The sequence below is a fragment of the Falco peregrinus genome, chromosome 7 (assembly GCF_023634155.1).
Source record: "Falco peregrinus isolate bFalPer1 chromosome 7, bFalPer1.pri, whole genome shotgun sequence".
Lineage (NCBI taxonomy): Eukaryota > Metazoa > Chordata > Aves > Falconiformes > Falconidae > Falco > Falco peregrinus.
This window is the reverse complement of record NC_073727.1, coordinates 29,961,123-29,980,331: the sequence shown is the minus strand read 5'-3', so window position 1 is coordinate 29,980,331 and position 19,209 is coordinate 29,961,123. Positions and strand designations below refer to the sequence as shown.

General features: G+C 36.1%; 1 protein-coding gene across 3 annotated transcripts in view; it reads left to right on the top strand.

Annotated features, from left to right (window-relative positions):
• Positions 1 to 19,209, top strand: part of GOPC (golgi associated PDZ and coiled-coil motif containing) — a 28,019-nt gene that overhangs the window by 432 nt on the left and 8,378 nt on the right. The window contains exons 2-5 of one of the 3 annotated variants that reach the window (XM_055810134.1): positions 12,139 to 12,237; positions 12,975 to 13,142; positions 13,307 to 13,471; positions 16,035 to 16,058. In XM_055810134.1, coding sequence (XP_055666109.1) covers positions 13,095 to 13,142; positions 13,307 to 13,471; positions 16,035 to 16,058 — 237 coding nt within the window. In that variant the 5' untranslated portion in view covers positions 12,139 to 12,237; positions 12,975 to 13,094. The remainder of the gene's footprint in view (positions 1 to 12,138; positions 12,238 to 12,974; positions 13,143 to 13,306; positions 13,472 to 16,034; positions 16,059 to 19,209) is intronic. The other 2 variants (XM_013294973.3, XM_055810133.1) reach the window with 2 other exon arrangements.

Below are 19,209 nucleotides of genomic sequence, written 5' to 3'. Positions count from 1 at the left end.
CGCTGCGCCCGGCGGGAGGGGTGGGGGCGGCTGGCGGGGCCTGTGCCCTGCCCGCGGTGGCCGTGAGCGGCCCGGCCGGGCCCTGCCGCCCCTGGGCGCCGTGCTGGAGCCGCTGGGCAGGGTTAACCCGGCCCCGCGTTCGGGGAGGCAGTGTCCGCCCCGCGGCGCTCGGGTCTGGCCCTGCCGCTCCTCTGGTTTTGGTTATTACAGCGTGGGCACGAGGCGGTGCGTGCCAAAAGAAGTTCTCTTTGATGTTGAAAACAGCAGTCTTGAGCAACAGATGTCGCTGACTGGTCTTCGATTTATGTTAAGTCCCTAGTGAATTTGGAAAGCCCTTTAAAAACGGGACAAAGGCGTAACGATCAGGGTGCTTAAAGCTTATAGTTAGTGGTCAAAATGAGGACATTATTCCGCCTTAGCGGTAAATGAAACAGAAAATGGGTTGGAAATGGACTTTTGACAGGTTCTCTTGTCCCTTCATACTCCGTGGCAGATCAGATGGCTCTCTGCCAGACTTGGTGTCAGAAAATTGATGGCAGAGATGGCACATTCTATCAGACAAATAATAACTATCCTTACTGTTAGGAAGTTTTCTTCACACCTAATCCAGAATTTCAGTTAGGGTGGGAAGAAAGAAGCATCAGCTGTAGCCAGGCTGGCTGGTGCTGGTGCTGCTCAAGAGGCAGGACTGCTGGTCCTTTTGACTTGTGCGAGAACTGGAGCGCTCTGGAAGGAGATTCTGGGGGACTTTATGGTCAGTTTGTAACTGTCCAACCTGAGTCATCTTTGGTTTAGTAGGTGATGTCATTTGGCTTGTCCTTAACAGTTGTGGATGTTAACCACCCTCTTGTCTTCCTGTTACATATTAGAAGACTTGATGTGTCTTCCCTCATTTAGCTTTCCCCTGGGCTAAACCCCTTCAGTTTCATCAGTATCTCTTGTAGGCCATGCCTTTTTAAGTTTTATTGTTTGTTCTACTAATTTTTAAATATATGGGAGTAAGAGGGAAAATGCTGAGAAACCGTGAAATACACGTGCTTTGTAAGAGCTTCGGTAGACAAGTAAACTACAGAATTCAGTTCTTTCATTCCTTTGTGTTATACTTATTATAATAAAGGAATTTAAGAGTCATCAAATGGTAACCTGTTCTTCTGAAGGTCTGCCTTGCAGTAGGAAGTAAAGTAAGTAAATTGGCTTTGGTTTTAATCAGGTTTCTTCCTGTATGAAGACATTGTTATGCACAATAATCCATAGAGTTTATCAGAGGAACAGGACATTTCAGAGTAGAACCAAGACCTCGTTAAACTAGGAGCTTTTTTGTTGCAGTCTTTAGTTCACCAGCATACTTCCTGTAGCGATGTTTATGGTATTCTTTGTGTTTATGTTGCTATGCTTTCATGTACATTTTAGTATTGGGTATGTATATGTACTATCAGCCTATACAGTAGGCTTTATTATATAGGCGTAGTAAAATAAGATTTATGAGTTTATAGTAGACAATCAGCATTTATTGCGTATTGCACAGGGATGGTGGGTGTTTTGCACAGACTTGTAAAACAGATGAGTTTTCAGGTTATTTTAAGAGAATGAGTCAATGCTTGGTAAATATTTCTTTGAAAAGTTGTTTCAAGCTTAAATACTTTGAAAGGAAATTGTAAAACTTGGATCCTGAAAGGGTTTTGGTATCTTATTAAAATCATCAGGAACACCTAAATAACTGAAGATCTGTGCCTCAGTTTCAAATGAGTTGAAAAGCAAAGGAACACAGTTAGTAGTTATAATAGCATAATTACTGTGTATGTCGAAGTGCATGAAGTAATTGTTTGCTGAAAATGATACTGAGAATCTAGAGTGAGTGCTTTAAAAGTGAATAAAAAGCCTTTTATTTTGTGAAATATTTTTATTACTGGTACTAGTATTAGGCTTCATACCTATAATGGCATTTTTATCTGTCAAACAGACGTTTAGAAGGTTGTAGTATTGTCTTGCAGGCTGTTAATTTTAGGACCTCATGATTATTAGAGTCATAAACATGAAATGAAAACTGCCATTTAAAATCTCCAAAAGATGGAGCTGCTCTGTTGAGAATGAGTGTCTTGTCTTTTTACATGCACAGATGTCTAGTCAAAAGTGTCCAGAATGAAGGATAAAAATCCATATTTTGAAAGAAGTTATGAACATTAATACTGGAATTTATGATGTGATCAGTGATTTTACTTTTTTCATGATGCAAGTTACTGTATTTCATATAACTTAAAATTGCAGTGATTTCTCAATAGCTTACAATTGTAACTTTATAGTGCTTGTGCATTTTGATACAGTGCTTTCATTGCATTCATGAAAGTGTCATTAGTCATAGTTTACTTAAGTACAAACACTTATTCAAACCAGTAAGTTAAATCCATTTTCAGAAATATGTGTTTATTTGGATAAAATAGTACTTTGACTGAATATGTCAAGTGACTGTTAAAAACTGAGACTTCACTCCTACAGCTGCATTTGTCTGTGGTTGTCTTACTGAACGAGTGATATTATTTCATAAAGGAAAACCAAATCAATAATAATAAAAAATGAATATCATTCTGTTGTTTGTGGGTTCCATTTTCTTGGATTTGTCAGGTCTTACTATAATATTACATACAAGAATAAAGAAATGCAGTTCAGACTTTGAGTCTGAACTTTATCAGCTTAATATGCAACCTCAGATTGATACAGTTGCTTTTAAGAGGCACAACTTGAGCTGTTTTGGAGGATGGAAGCTGCTGCTGTAGGACTTTGCTGCGAAAAATGTTTTGGTGGCATTGCTGTATGCCTACTGCTGGAGAGATGAGTCTAGGTAAAATATTATATGAAGGATGTTTCTGAGTAGTGAAACTATTCCAGGAAGATGGTAGTTTCCAAAGAGGGATATATATGTTGCCATTTCAGGGGTAAGTTATTTTTAGAAGGAACCTGAAGGTATGTAGATGCACAATATGCAGATTAATTTACTTTTGCTTTAGGGTTGTGAAAGGTTATAAGCACACTACTGTGCTAATAGCATTTGCAGTCCTAAATTAAACTAATTAAAGGGGAGGAAGATTTGTTTTCATATTTTTCCTGCTGGTCACAGTAGGACAGAGGTGAATTATGTAGCTAATCGAAGAGGAAAAAAAGTGTTAGGTGATAGAAGCCACTGTCTTTTCTGAGCTTGGCTTCACTTCAGTATGAACAAATGAAGAAGTGTATCTTGATGGAGGGCAGTAAGGCCTCAGGCTGTTAGAACAAAAGGAGATGACTGCCATTTTAAAGGAGATTTTTTTTGTGATGCTCTGCTCTCAGAAAGCATTATAAATCAGCAGATGCAGGCTGGCAGTCAGTGTGAGGTTTCAGTGGATTTTTAACTGAGAGGAAGTTCGTAGGATTTGTTTTTTCCTGTTTGGCTATCACTTGAGGTCAAAAAATAACATGATGCTGACTGTGACATTGTCTAAACGTCCATTGCAAAAAAAAAAAAGAAGTTCTGTATAGTGCAGTTTTGTAGAAGTAAAAAGAAGTAGGTCAATGTGCCAGTGAAAACTGAGCTTGACTTCAACTCTGGCACTTTGACTGCCAATCTAATTCTGTAATTTTAAATGAATAAGCTAGAAAGGAACATCTAATAGAACACACCCTGTGTCTTGGCAGTTGTGTTAGGCCAATGTACATGCTTAAGTTAAGGAAAACATTTAAGTATATGCCTAAGAAGGTAATTGTCTATGTAGTTTTATGTCCTTGATGAACTCGGAATCAGCTGATTTAGAGGGACATGTTCCTATAAGCTGAAATCTTTTGTAACTTCTTGCTGTATCAGCTAAAGCATACATAGTATTATGTAGTTAATCTGAAGATCCCTATTAAAAAAAGAAAACCAAAAAAGCTAACCATAGGTGGCTTTATGTTCATGGTGACTTTTCATATAGTGTGCAAGTCCATCTGATGGAGCACACTACAGAATTATAGTCCTGCTTTTTTGTTTAGCAGTGTTTTTTAAACTAAGGTAGGACCATACACGTTCTTATGAGGGTCTGTTTGGATTTCCGCCCCCCCCCTCTCTTCTTTGCCTTTTAGTTAGAAATGCACCTGTTGAAGACCAAGGGATTTCTTTGCCCGTGACAGATGTCTATAAAACTGGGAACATAGTTGCAATAACTTCGTAAGAAAAGCAAACTGTTTATTTTTTTCAAATGTCATAACATTTTCCAGTATTTACTAAGATGTTACTTTGTTTATTACACTGTTAACTGAATACTTTTTCTGGTTTTTTGGAATAGAAATCTGTTGATACTGGATAGAATGTGGCCTTTGGAAAATAAATTGAATGAGATTTGATCCAGCTAATTTTATATCCTAAAATGTAAGCAATTTTCAGAAATTCAGGAAGTAGAAGTACAAGTTTACATAAACTTTCCAGTTGTCTTGTGTACTAAATTGTCATTAGTTTGATACATATAACTTCTGTCACAATAATTACACGTGTTTTGAAGGGGTCACTTAGACTTATTTCATATTTTCTGGTATCAGAAGCCCTGGAATTCTATAGAAGTTTAACTAGCTTGCTTTAGTTTCCATCAGCATGTAGTGAAGTCTTTTCCTTTTCTCTGTCTTCTTTGTTGGGAGCTGCCAAAGAGTAAGTGATAGGGAACCAGTATTTTAGTTTATATTTGTTAGTTTTATTTACTGAATTATGTTGCATAGCTAGTAAAACTTTCAAAATAATGGCAATAATAAAACTACCAATATGGCTTCTAAAAACAGATTTGTGTCTTAATAACTAGAAGCATGGGCAGCCTGAAAAAAATGTCTTTGTGAGGCAGAGGGAAATGTAGCACTGGTGAAGTGTAGGAGCAGTGACTTAAAAATCCCAAATGTAATTTGTGCTGCTCTAAGTAGGTGCAAACAGAATGATACAATTGAATACAAAGTAAAATAGTGGCAAGAAACTATGTAAAGCAAAGTGAAAACAATTGGTTGCTGCAGTAAAAGGTCTTTTAATGACAGATGAAAAAGGTCAGTGACTGGCATAAATGTTGGTTGATGTATCAATCTATGTAAATGGAAACCACATTTTTAAGAAGATTACATGTATTATTATTATCTTTTAGTTGTTGGCAGGAGAAGTGTGCGGATAATTACATATCCAGAATGGTCTTCAGCAGAGAAGATAAAGAAATATGGACCTTATTTTGCATTCTTTTTTATTTGCTGACCAGTCTTCTGAATGTTTTGTCAGGACTAGAATGGAATCTGAAAAGTGGAGCAATTAATTTGTAGATGTCTCATGTACTTTGTGCTCTGTATGGGACATACTAAAGGTGGACTAAATTAATACTGCATTTGTACCAAGACAACCTATGTAGCTACGCTACTGTAATGTTTATTTAAGGAGTCAGTAGTCCTAAATTTTGTTATTAACCATGATAAAGACTGTTTTGTTAAAATTAAAGCTTTAACTAAAAACTTAAGTCACATATGTCCTGTATGGAGGTCACAATAATAATGAAATAAAGGCTTTTAATTTCATTGAAAGATTTGTAAGTACAGTCTTTTTAAATAATTTTACAGGCTAGTCATTTTCATCATTGACAAGTGGCAAGCATTCTTTGGTTGTGTTGAAATCAGGGGTGTTTTATCAACAAAAATTGTAGTTTCAAAGTGTATCATTTATTCAGAAACTCATTTTGTACGCTTTATAGTTTTGCAGGGAGCACAGTGAGATAAATAGGGCTCTGATATGTTTCATGATTTGTCATTCAAACCAGCCCATTAAACTTAATAGGGTTGTGTGAGAAATTACAGCAAATGCTAACAGGCAGCAAGAATCAAATAGTCAAGACTGAGGAAGGGTTGAGTGTTGTCTTTTGGAGAGCTGTAGTCAAAGTGGTGAAGTGACACTGGTGAGATAATGGAGACAATCCTTTCTTCCAGCAATTAGAGAAACCTAATAGGTGAGAATTTTGGATACTTCACATCTAGAAGCTGATACCAAAGTTAGGGTCCCCATAAAAAAATTATTAGTACGTGGGCTGCGGGGCTCCTAACTGTGCACAACAGGCTCTTCTGTTATTGAACCAACATTACTTGAGTATCTGGTGTCTGTGAGCACGTTTAGGCCCCAAGCTGTAGGAGCTGCAGCTGTCGTGTCCTGAAAAATTGTCTGCGATCCTGCAGTTGTGTAATGGTATGGGAACACTTAGGAATAATAATTTCATTGTTGGTAAAGCATAATCAGGGGGTTTTTTTAACCTACTTTTAAGTGAGACTTCTGTCTTTAAAAAGATGTCCTCAAAATGTAATGTCATGTAGATAGGCTAGTGTCGAATCTTGATATTTTATTGCTTTCTTTGTGCATATACTGGGGTGGAAGCCACAGAGTAATTGCAGCATTGAAGTGTGCTGTGTTGTGTTTTATGATCCTAGATCCTTCAGCCTTTAAATCAGAAGGTTAATAGTCCCAATCAAGAGTGAATTTTTAAATACATACAACTATGTTGATAAACTTTCTGGAGTCTAGCATAAATTACATGAGGACACGTTGCTGAAGAAGTGAAACTACTTAATATACTTTATTTGTCTATGAATTTTTATTTGGTCTTGTGGCAAGATTCATAGGGACCTCTCTTGTAAATTTAGCTATTAAAAAATCTATATACTGGAGGTGTTTTGTGGTAACAGAATCAATGCAGCTTGGAAACCTCAATTCTACTTATTTGTGGGGAATTACTTGTCGTAAAGCAAATGTCAAGCACTTTCTCAAGTCACTAAAACCTTCCAATTTAGGCACTCCCCTGTCTTTCCCATGATCTGTGAGTTCCCACGCCACAGCATCATTTGCCTTTTCATCTACCTACAGTTTTGCTTAGTCGGCTGGACAAGAAGCAGTAGCAGAGTCACTAGCTCAGAAGTGTGTCTGTGCTGCCTGGCCACCAGGCTGTTTGCTGCTGTCTCTGGGTAGATGAGCTGAGGTCTGGCTCATCCTGGGCACTAATCTGCCACTTTCTTCTACTAGCAGCTGTTTTGCACAAAACTTGAAGGAACTTTAATCATATGCACCTTTACCCCTCTAACAGATCTGTTTGAATCTCAAAAATTGATTCAATTCAAATCAGCAGGGAAGGCAAAATAGGAAGAAATGTAAATGTACAGATACAATGATGGCACTAGACTTCTATGTTTAGGAAACTAAGAAATGTTGAAATGTTATCAGTTTTGTGGGTTTTTTATTGCTAGTCTGCTGGTTTGCTATTTCTTGGAGTCCTAGCTACTGGCATTTAGAGATGATATGGTGGAAAAAAATAATCTTTCATTTAAAAAAGACAGTTTTCAGACTTTTATGACTTTAGAAGGGCTGGTATGAGAATGAATTAGGTGTAGCCTAAAGGCCTGAAATTAAAGGAAAATGAAAAAAATATTTAAAGAATGTTTACTACTTTTAAAGGCATTTGATGAGTGCTTGGCTTATGACTTTTAGTCACTGGAGGCTGATAATATGGGTATTTTTGCATGTATCTAGTTGTCCTTTGCTGAAAAATCTTTTTTGGTAAGTCCATTATGCTTAGTCTTTTTTTGAGATAGAAATTGATATACCAAAAAGTGCATCATTACAAGCCTTACAAAGCATTCATTACACTTTGCTGAAGGCGTTCAGGTCTTCCTTTCATTTTTGTTTGATATGGTGAATAATGCCACTGCCTTGTCCTAGCGTTATTCAGGCCTATGACCTCATTTTCCAGTTCAGCTCAGCTGTGTTTTATGTCATGTCTGGGCAACAGCTAAGTCTTAGATATTTTTTTATATCTATTAGCTCAAATAAAACTCTTGTCAATACTGCAGACGTTAATTGGAATGATAGCTCAGAAAATGAAAAAGCATTTCCCAGAGCTAAAAACATTGTCATTATTTTACCTGATGGTGCCACCTGTCTGTTTGCCCTCCACCCCCCTGCAACTGGTTTCCTTTTCAGTAGTGAGAGGTAGATTGTTTCCTGTTAGCATGGTATGTTAGTCACCAGCATCCCACTTCCTGAAGTTTTCTCAGTCTCTGTGCTCCCTCTGATGCTTTAGATCTCAGAGGTTGCAATGTTGCCATCTTTTAATGCTGCATTCAAGCAGTGATGGTTATGAGAAATGGTAACTTGTGGTTTTAGCGTGCACTCTGTCTACGTCCTGTTGCATGGTTCTGTACACAAGCACCTCTGTATTCATCCTTCATGTTACGTTTATTCCTAATTTCCTTAGTTTGTTTACATTGTAAGTTGGTTCTGGACAAGGTCCACATTTTTATTCTTTCCTGTGTACAAAGTTAGCATAGGATCTTTGAGTATGGCTGTGAGATCTTGCAGAAATAAATGATTTCTGGTTGGTTATTCTAATACTTGCTTTCCTATGAAAAATGTACAGGTGGATGAATGAGTATTTTTTTCTCAGAGTTCAGACCATCATATGAAAAAAAATAAGATATGATATAAAATAATGGGAAGAGACCTCAGTGGTATTATTTTGTTCAGTGAAACTAGTGAAAAACACTAGTTAAGACTAAGAATTCCATGACACTAAATACAATCAACCCCAACATTTAAGCTGACATTTACTATATTGCCAACATAAAATACATATTTAGCATAAGATCTTTTATAACAAATACAGCTTTTTGATAACTCATTATTGCTTGAACAGGCAAAAAAAAAAAAAAAAGGATGTTATGTCTGGATTGTTTTGCCTAGTTTTTTGTTTTTCTTAGTTTTTGCAATAATATTTTTGAATGCTCTGTGGAGTAACTATGCCTGTTGCTTAGTGCCATGACTTACTTTCTTTTCTCTCCTATGGAAGAAAAAAAGACTAAATTATAAATTCTTGAGTTATTTCAATTGAAATTTGGTTTTAATTTTCATAGGCTAAAGATCTCTGAAATACAAAATACCAGGTCAATGGCAAAATATGCCCCAAAATGAATAAATATTCAGTTAGCTGTTCAAAACTATTCTTGTGGTATTACCTGTGTATTATATTGTTTGTAAGATAAATATTGAGGTTTACTATTTGATTATTTTGACCAGGATCTTCAGTTTGCTAAAGTTGTAGACTTTTACTTAGAGTTCAGAGGTAGCTTGATTATAGACCAATGTGGTGGTAATCTGAAGCAGTAGCTTTTTTCTGAAATAGCATGTGTTTTCTGGTACTTTGTAGAAGAAAAAAAACCCCAGACGTATGAAATTAACTTTTCGCTCCCCACCTCAGACAGATCAGTCTTAATGGTTTTTTGTGTTTTTTATTCAGAACATTGAGGAGAAAAAAGGTAAACCAAGTAGTATGTCTTGTGTAGTTGACAGTGTACAGATTGTAATTGGGACAGTAAATACAAAGAAATTAACGGTAATGTGTCTAATAATTATTGACAAATTGGAGAACAAGCTTGAATAAGATACTCTAGAAAAAGAAGTGATTCTGTCAGTAATGCAGTTGTTTGTTTTTGTTTTTTTTTTTCTTTTTTCCTGAGTCTTTTCCATGCTGACTCATGAAGTTTATGGAACTTCTCCAAGTTGTCAGTTAGCAGCCAGAGCTGAACTGAAGCCATTTCTCAGAACACTTCAGGAAAAGTTAGCGATTGTGGTCCATGACAAGAGAGGTGGGAAAAGCGGAGCATTCAAGCAAGAGGCCTGACTTCTTTTAATAACGAAGAGCCTTGGTTATATTCTGGTTGATATCAGTAAGCTTTGGCTTCCCTTGTAAGGCCCAGATCAGGCACTTCCCTTTGCCATTGGCACCAAATTCCAGTGACAGATCTTGGTCTGAGAGAAGTGTCCAAAACTTCAGTGAGTCAGAGAGAAATGAACATATCTCAAAAGGCACTGACCTCGTCAAGACATGTCAGAATAAAAGGAAGAAAAGAGCTGTGCGTATTCAGTCTCTTTCATGTCCTGTCTGCTAGATTCCTCTAGGGCTAGATAAAGGTTTTCATGATTAAATCATACTTCCATGAGCCACACAGTCACGTTCCGCTGCTAACCGTGAGTTGCCTTGGTCATAGACTCTCAAATGAGTTAGCAGAGAGAAACTAAGGTGTTACCTTGCAGTATGATACTTGCTAATGTGTGATAATTACTAGTCTGCACAGTTGTATACTGCCCTAAATATAGAAGAGTTCCTCTTTTGGCTGAATCGCCAAGTTACTATTAAAGGGTGTTTTGAAAGTAAACGTACCACCTTCTCTTCAACCTCTGCCCCTTATTGTTCCCCAATGAAAGTTTCTGTTCTCTGTTTGTTGTTTGGTGGCTCTTCCTAAGCTCTCCTAACCATGAATCTCAATGGTCTCCTGTGGGTGGCTGTTTGTTAATTCTGCTGCTGACTGACCTCTCTGGAAATTCTAGAGCAGTTGCAGGTGACCTTCAAAATACAGGACATCTCTCCTTCAACAGTCTTCTTGGAGAGTGCACTGAAAAAGCTACCAATTAAAGGATTGGTACAGCTGCTTGTGCAGCATTATGTGTCATCATTGTGTTTATGCAAACTGAAACATAATTATACGATCTGGCACTGTTTTTTGTAGAACCCCTGCTTCATGCAGTGAATGGTGCTCTTGGAAGGAATGGCCTTACCAATAGTTCTTGTTTGTGCTTGTCATTTCCTCTGCTGTCTCTGCTCCCTCTCTGGTTTTTACTGAGTAGCTTCCAAAACTGAATGTAGAGCTGTTGAATTTCCATATGATTCCTTTATAACCAAGTGAGGGAATGTGGAAAAAAATTGGTGCTAGTAAGAGTAATACAAATAATTAAGTGAGCTGGCCAAGCTGAGAAAGGCAGAACTTCTGTGAGAGGTAACAGATCTTTACATTATTTCACAGAAGCAGATTGCAAGATTTGAAACCAGCCTACTGTGTTTGCTTTTTGGTGTGACTCCTGTATCTGCATCTCTTCGTGAAGATAGATTTATGACTTTTCATAATGTGTAAACACATTACTTCCATGATAGGCACTCACACCATTGCTCATTTTGTTCTCTATTAAAAGAGCAGGATATGAATTTAAATCCTGGGTTATACGCAGAGATTTATTTATTTATTTATTACTAGTTTTACAGTCTCTTTGTGATCCATTTGGAGCATCATTCATGTTGCAAAACTAGTAGCCATCATTCTCACCGCTTTGTAGATTTCACAGGGAAATAACTTTTTTGTTGGTTTTTTTTTTCCTCCGGAACTCTGTTCTGTTTCTTATATGCGATTTTCTACTAGTTGAAACTGGACAATATTAAACTGGTGTAATTTACCTGTTTTGCCACTTTCTGCTTCTCCAGGCATTTTGAATTATGAATGTTTGTGTGTGTGTATATATATATATATATGTATGTATGTATAAAAAAGCAATAAAAGCCAATACATTAACTGATAGTACCTGTCTGAAAGGAGGAAGGCATTAGTGGTCTTTTTTAAAAAAGTAGAATATCATTGTGCATTATGTAATAGTAACAACTAATAATAAAATAGAAGTAATATTGTTACACATTATGTGAAATTGTGACTGGGTCAAACTGCCTTCATTATTAAGGTCTTAGTTATCTGCTCTGTACTATATCATCACCTCCTTTCACGGGCAATATTTTCTTTTGCTACTTTAGTTTAGACCTATCTGCTTTTGTTTGAGGGTAGATAGTCTATGGGAGAGAGACTTTAGCAGTGGCTGTTTGTTGGTGAGAATAATGTGGTTTTGTAAGTAACCCGTTTATCTAAAATTATATGACTTTCTAGTATGTTAAATATCATTGTACTATAGAAGGCAATTTCTGCCTTAGAGTTCTGTGAGGGTTTACAAATTATTCAAGTCTTTTGTCATTTTGGCAGTTGGAAGGTGAAAATGCGTGCAGCCTTATTCCTTGACAGAAAGTAAATGCTAACCTGATCTGTTGAGGCTTCGTTTAAGCCAGCAGGGAGAGGTAATTTTTCTCTGTTCTGGGGAGTCTGGTCTGAAATCAGCAGAGCTCACTGGCAGGACTTCTCCCACTCTCCCGTCCCGGAGATATCGGGTGATGGGGCATAGCCAAGGGGCTGGAAGGGAGATAATTCTACTTCTTAGCAGCAAGCTGGAGATTGGCTTGATCCATCTCATCAAATTGCGCTCTAATTTAGGTGCTCTGAATCACCTTGGGAAGAGCCTACTTCTGTCTGAATTTTGCTGGAAGGTTAAGGAAGCTGTCCATACAAATTACGTACCTAAGGTTAGGCCCAGTAAGTACTCCCCACTGATAAATCCTTCCTGCCTTTTTTAAAGTTTGGTTGGGTTTTTTTAACTGATACAGAAATTTTAAAGCAGTGATTTACATAGTTGAATGGGGTGAGTGCTGTCTTGCAACTTGATATTCATTGTGAATTTGAACATTAGTATAATGTTGTTAAAATATCTAAAATACCCTGCTTTAGTATGAGGGACATTTTAAAAAAATTAGTGGCTTTTCAATTTGCTTTTTAGTTGCAGATTTTTGGAAGCAAAAATATACTCTGGGAATTTATCTAAAAATTCTCTGAGATAATTTTTTTTTTTTTTGAGGAAATAGTAGCTTTAAAGCTTATATAAATGCAGTTTATCTTACAAAATGCTACTTGAACTTAAGGATAACAAGTAACTTGGTAAACACGTTAGAACTTTTTCTTCTATCCCAGATATAAATACTACATGTAAACTGTATTTAAAATGTTTCAAAACCACTTTTTAAAGAGTTAATAACTATTCCTGGTTTTCTACATAAGCATTTTAGGGGCATGTTAATTCATGGCTTCTGGTTTGCCCACCTCATTTACTATTTCAGTTAAGCTATTGATAATAGACCAATTGTAAATTGGGTTATTTGATTTCAAAACTGCATTAATAATTGTAATTTTACTTTGATACATTTTTTCCCAATAAGATTTAATAATTTTAAAATTTTAAATTGTATTTACGTTGCTATGGTTTTATTCCTACATAGGTTTCATGCCATTGCCCTGTTTTGGAGTGGACAACAGCATCACATGCCACTGTCTGCATGAGGCAGTCAGCTATTGTTACTTTCAGCAGTATGGTTGGTTGATGCTGGGTCTGTGAATGAATGAATTTTGTGGCAGTCAGGGAGAAAAGCCTGCAAATGATCCAGTGCGTAAGTTGGGCTATAGAGGAATTTGTGATAGCCTGTACTCCTCCCTGTATTACACCATGTGTAGTGTATATGTACCAGCAAATGATGTATCTATCTATCTATCTGAGTTCTGATGATCCCATTAATCATTGCTCTAATTACTATGATGGATTATATCTTCACAGGCACAGTTAGTTGACCTGAAGTCTGAACTGACAGAAACACAAGCAGAGAAAGCAGTATTGGAAAAGGAAGTGCATGATCAGCTTTTGCAACTCCATGCTGTTCAACTTCAGCTACATGCCAAAACTGGTCAGAGTGTTGATTCTGGGGCTATTAAGGCAAAACTGGTAAGTATGGGTGACTTGCATGGAGGATTATATTACAGTTTTCCCTCTCCTGGCTAAAGTTCTGCCTTGGCCAGTGTGAATAAGCTGGTTATAAATTCTCACATTAAAAACGTTAGAGTGTGTTAACTTTTTAAAATAACATTTAATATTTTAAAACAATTTAATAGCAACCATTAGTAATAACATAAATAACACCAGAATAATGAATAAGAATTTTAAGAAGTTGTTTCTATGTAAGCTGTTTTTTACTGGTTTCTTAAAGTAAAATAAGAAAATAGTTTGGTGGTTTATGAAGCTTTTCTGGAGACAGAAGTTGCGAAAGATAATAACTTCTGATATACAACCAGAGTTTCACGTATCTTAAAAAAAGCCTAAAGTGAAGGAAGTCTATTGCTTTTATTGTAGTTACACTCTGACAAGAGTAAGCATGGGGTTGTTTTGCCGTACAGAGAGAGGGTAGATGGCATCACAGACGTCTCTATGTTGTCATTCTTTCTCTTTAAGAATGCTGCAGATGCATCTGTGGTGCTACCCATTGCTACATGCAGCAGACTGTTGTGAAAGAACTCAGTAAACCACTGATAACTTTGTTTGATATGTTTTCAAAAAACTTAGGCATTTACAAAGCCCACCAAAAGTTAGCAGTGATTAATCTGTGGAATTGGTTGACATTGACTGATAACCAGAGTGTAATCGGCCTTGTTATTAGCTGCAGCACAGATTCAGACTCTCATACTAAGACTTTGTAAATTAGAAAAGTACTGTTGTATAGATTTTGGTTTCCAACTGTTGGCATAAATCAAAGTCTAGTTCTCTTGTCTGTTTTTAAAATTGCTTTGCAGGTTCATTAACAAATACCTAGTCTCAACATATGTGGAACATTAGAATAGCTTCCTCTGCTATTTTGTCCTGTTAATTAATGTGTAATAAAACACAGTAATAGACTGTAAGGTTTAAAGGCAATCTAAGGTAATCACTGAATAACAGGAGTAACCCAAATTCTTCCTGTTTCAGATCCAGAAGCTGTAATTGAATTAGAGCTATGTTCCTAAGTCTACATACTTGCATATTCAGTATGAGAGTAACATTTTCTGGATTGTTGGCACATATTTTGTTCTGTATTGAATTATAGCTTAAGCATGAAGAAGTTCCTTTTGAGCTGTTAATAATTTTTGTGGCTCTGTAAATAAGCATTAGTTATGTTTTGTAAATATTAAACTGCAGGTTCACATGTAGCACATTTTCTAATCCAACACATCACTGTAAGTGTTTTTGGGTCCCTAAATTTTATTAGTGAGACTTAATTTCTTGAGTGACATAAAGAGTAATACTTCTAACCTTTTTGCTTCTCCTTACCTTGTTATGAAAAATTTCTAAAGATACATTAAATCTCTATGCTATTGACAGGAGTCTTTTTCCTACAGGTGACAATAAATACATTTTACTTGCATTGTTTCAGATTTTATCTGTGTCGAAATTTAATTTAGTAACAGCCTAGACAGATACGCTGTCCTTAATTCCATTTAGTTCCTCCTTTTTTATAAACATTTAGCACTAATCTTTGGGGTTTGGTTTACTTTGCCTTTAGGGATTTCATAGGTTTAATGGATAGAAGCTCAGCTTAAACTGTTCTAGATACAGAAAGCTTCAAAGGTCTGGGAAGCTTGAACAGCCAGAACTGAGGCTGCTTAAATGACAGTAAAATGGGAAGTCTGAGTTTTAGGTAAATAAAAATTGTCACGCTGACCTTCTGGCAGTCAGAAAACCTCTGAGGGCAAAGGAGGACTGTGTTTACAGAATATATGATGGGGAAATAAAGTTTTGTACTAGTTAACTTCCTCCTTTCTTTGTTAAGGGCAACCGCTTTTCTTTTGTATGTAGACTCTTAGCATAAATGTATACTAAATGTATAAATTTTACAAACTCTAAAATTGTACATAGTGGTGAACTAAGACATTTTTAGATGTTTCTGATTGCTGAGCGGTTGATAAGATCGTGTAGTTTAGGCTGAATCCCTTTTTAGGAGCAGTGTATGTGCTTAGTCCAAGCACGATTAACTGTATGAAGTTGCCTGGTCGAATTTCTTTTTTCTTGAGTTTTACAGTTGACGTTTGTTGGGTTTTTTTGCTATTTCTCCCTGTCTTTTACGTCCCTCTTGTAATACTTTGTTATCCTTTCTGAAAGGAAAAAAAATATCTATTATCTGTACAATAGATGGTGTATTATGGAATGTTCTTTCAGTAATACCTTCAAAATTGCTTTCATGCATTTCACATTATGTTGCTATGCTTTATAAAGATTCTTGGTATTTTAGGAGAAAGTATTGTTTTCAATACTACAATAAGGTTAAAATCTTTAATAAGATTTTTAATAACTTTCACTGCAAAATACCAAATTGCTGCTAAGTACAGTTATAGCAGTGTGCTTGTTCTTTATGCCTTCTAATAAAATAAACAATCTGCTGGTAAATTTCTTTCAGAGTAAGTCATTTATGTTGTTGCATTTTCTTGATGTTCCTATTGCCTGTTTTTCTAATTATGGAACTCTTTTCTTCTGTCTTAAGTCTGTCGTTTCTGTGGATGAAATGGTAAGTATGCTGATTGCCTTTTTTGTTATGTTTAAGCAGTACTTTTGTTTTGTGCAACACCTTACATATATATTGTATATGTATATGTAAACTGGCAAAACAGATCTGGCTTGTTCCTTCTTCCTGTCACTTGGCAAGATACCTTGTAAAGAATTTTCTTTGCATTTTAGTTTTTCTTTTCTAGTTTTGGTGCCCTCTTTCCTAAGTCTGTATGTGTTTTATTTATTATTGTTACAGCTAATTTGGGGTGATTATTGGGGTAATTGGGCAGTTTGACATTCTGATTGTTCTGGCAGTTTCTAAAAATGTTTAGGTGTTACAAAATTTCTAAAGCATAAACACTGTACATACCTATCAATGTAATATGAAGTATTGTGTGTTGTATTTTAAAAAAAAACACCTGTCAACCTTTTATATATATATATATATATGAAGAACAGAAAATACATTTTTCTATCTTGCAGAACCTATGCAATACTGTGAACACTAGAAAGTATGAAACTGTTCTGTAACTTCCTCAATTTTTTAAACATTTTTGAGAGTTTTGTTGGATCTCTCTACAGTGGTTCAAAACATGTTCTTTCAGTACATCATCAGAGATTCCGTGTTGCAAACCTTTTGATTTTTTAATTAGTGTAGTGATCAGTTGGAGCCAGTTCAGAGAAGAATGGCTTCTGAGTGTAATTTTCCACCTTAGTCACAGAACAATAGTCATAGTAATGGAGAAAATAGGAAGAAAACAATTCTATGGGATTACATTGTTCCTTGTATTTTAGGTGTAATGTTTAAAATGCATGACTAAAAGTGATTCCACTTAGAAATGTAACATTTAACTTTCCGTTTAAATATAATTTAAATGACAAACCAAAATCGCAGAAAATCAATGGAAGATTTCAGTCTTGAGAGTTCTTAAGCTGGCTGCTTTTGTATAAATACCATGCAGTGTGCTATATGAAATTTGCTAGTGTAATCAAATATCTTTGAACACTTCAGCAAATCACTTTCCTGGGGGAAGTTAGAATTCTTCTCCCCAGTTGTATTTCAGATACATGGAGGAACTCATGCATCTGTAAAGCTTTTTTCTGAATAGAAGAAAGGGCTGGCACATTCTACATTATTGGCAAAGATACTATGAATTTTTAGTTTATCACTTTTTATTCGGTAAATGAAGCATAAAATTATCCAGTGGGGAAGAAAATGAGATTTGGGTGTGAATAATGTACCTTAAATTCTTATGTCTTAAATTCTAGTCTTTGTGTTCTGCTATTTGTCAAATAAAAGATGTTCTAAAAGTGAGTACATATAGAAACAGGAGGCCTTATACAATTTAGGGCACTTTGATGCAATATTGGCAATGTTAGAGGAACACCGTACCTGTATACGGACCCTCCAGCAACTGTAAAGTGTTATGTCTGAACTGTGACCCTTCTTACAGCTGAAGTGTGTGGCAGAGCCAACACAGTACGTTGGCACTCCTGAATGCTTGTAATTGCCCTACTGGCAGTGGATGTGAATTAAAATAGCCCAAGACCATCATAATAATAGAGAGAATTGGAATAATTTTAGAAACCTCTATTCTTGAAATGTAGATGGGTCAAAATTCTTGGCTTAAGAATGATCCTGCAGTTCAGAAAGAGATCTGTTGAAGAGTCATCTCACAAGACAACTCCGACTGAAAGGCTAGAGACCAGAAGTGGCTCTGTGTGACATGTTTTCTGACATGCATACGGAGTCAAACCTGGTCTGAAACTGGGTCAATATGGGAATTACAGGAAGTGAAATGCCAGCTATTTCAAGCAATCTTTGTGCTGCTCCTCCTGAGCAGTATGCTAGGCAGTCTTGGCCAACGTATACGTATCTTTAATGTACTCTATGTATCTAACCTAATACAAATATTTAACAGATAGCAGAGCCCATCAAATTCAGACTTGACTTTCTGGCAAATAGCTATAAATGCTTACATAGACCTGTTATGAAATACCTCTCTTTGGAAGGACCAACCTTGCCTAATTTCTCAAATGTGGTAATATCAGCCATATTCATGGTTTTATATTCAGGCTTGGAATAGTAAATAAGCATATTCACAATTTGGTGACAGATTTGTCTTGCCAGTTCTGTAAAATTTTGTTTCTGTCCTATTGCTTCTTCAGTAGCACTCCCTTGTTTTATTTGTTTAACAATGTAATTAGTACAAGTACAAAGTACAAGGGTTTTTAGGTACTCTAAATGTCTTACAAAATGCATTATGTTGAACTTAGTTTTTACTGCTGTCTCAGTTGACAGCCATTTTGAAAAGGAAACAGTAATAGATCCTGTGGTTCTACTATTTTTCTGTCTTGAGGTGGGATTTTTTTCCCCACTTTGTAAAAGGGATATAAACCACAGATAGTCAAACATGCTCTTTTTAAAGCAGATTTTGTAGAATAGCAACCTGAGCATACTAATTCCTTTCACTTAAGTGGTCTGAGTATTAGAAGAGGTAAAGGTTTTGCATTTTCTGTACATTTGGGATGGAGCACAGTGGGATTAATTTATATTTCCATAATTCCTTTTTTGGGTGGGGGGTGGGGGGTGGAGAAAAAAAAAAGATACCTTGCTTAAAGTGTGGGTTTAATGTGGGAGGTTTTATTGTTGTTTAAAAAAAAAAAACAAACCAGCAAGTATTTTGCACTTATTTTTCTATAAAGTTTGTCAGGGTGGGCATCTTCATGTATAGAATCTCTGGCTTTATTTTTTTGTGGTCTTCAGACTCCTTAATTTGAAGTGTTTTTGGCTGGACATTTCTTGGTTGTTAGCATGAAAATAATTGTAATTTTAAGGACATACAGACTTTCAGAACATTTCTGTGACATCGTACTAAAAATCATATTAAAATAGCTAAAGAATATTGTAAAATTGCAATATTTAGTGGGCTTGTAGTTAATTTTTTATTTTAAGAAATAGTCTTCTCTCTCTTTGTACGAATCTTCCATTTGAACACAGGAAAAAGTAAGGATGATGTTCAGGCTATTTAAATTTTGCTACCTTTGTGTGACAGGGCGAAGCACTGTTGTCAGTTTTCATCCGTGAAGTTTGAACCAGTATATGCATTTTGTGCTAAGGAGTCGTAAGCTGGATAAAAATCATGTCTGGAGCATAAAGTTGAATGCAA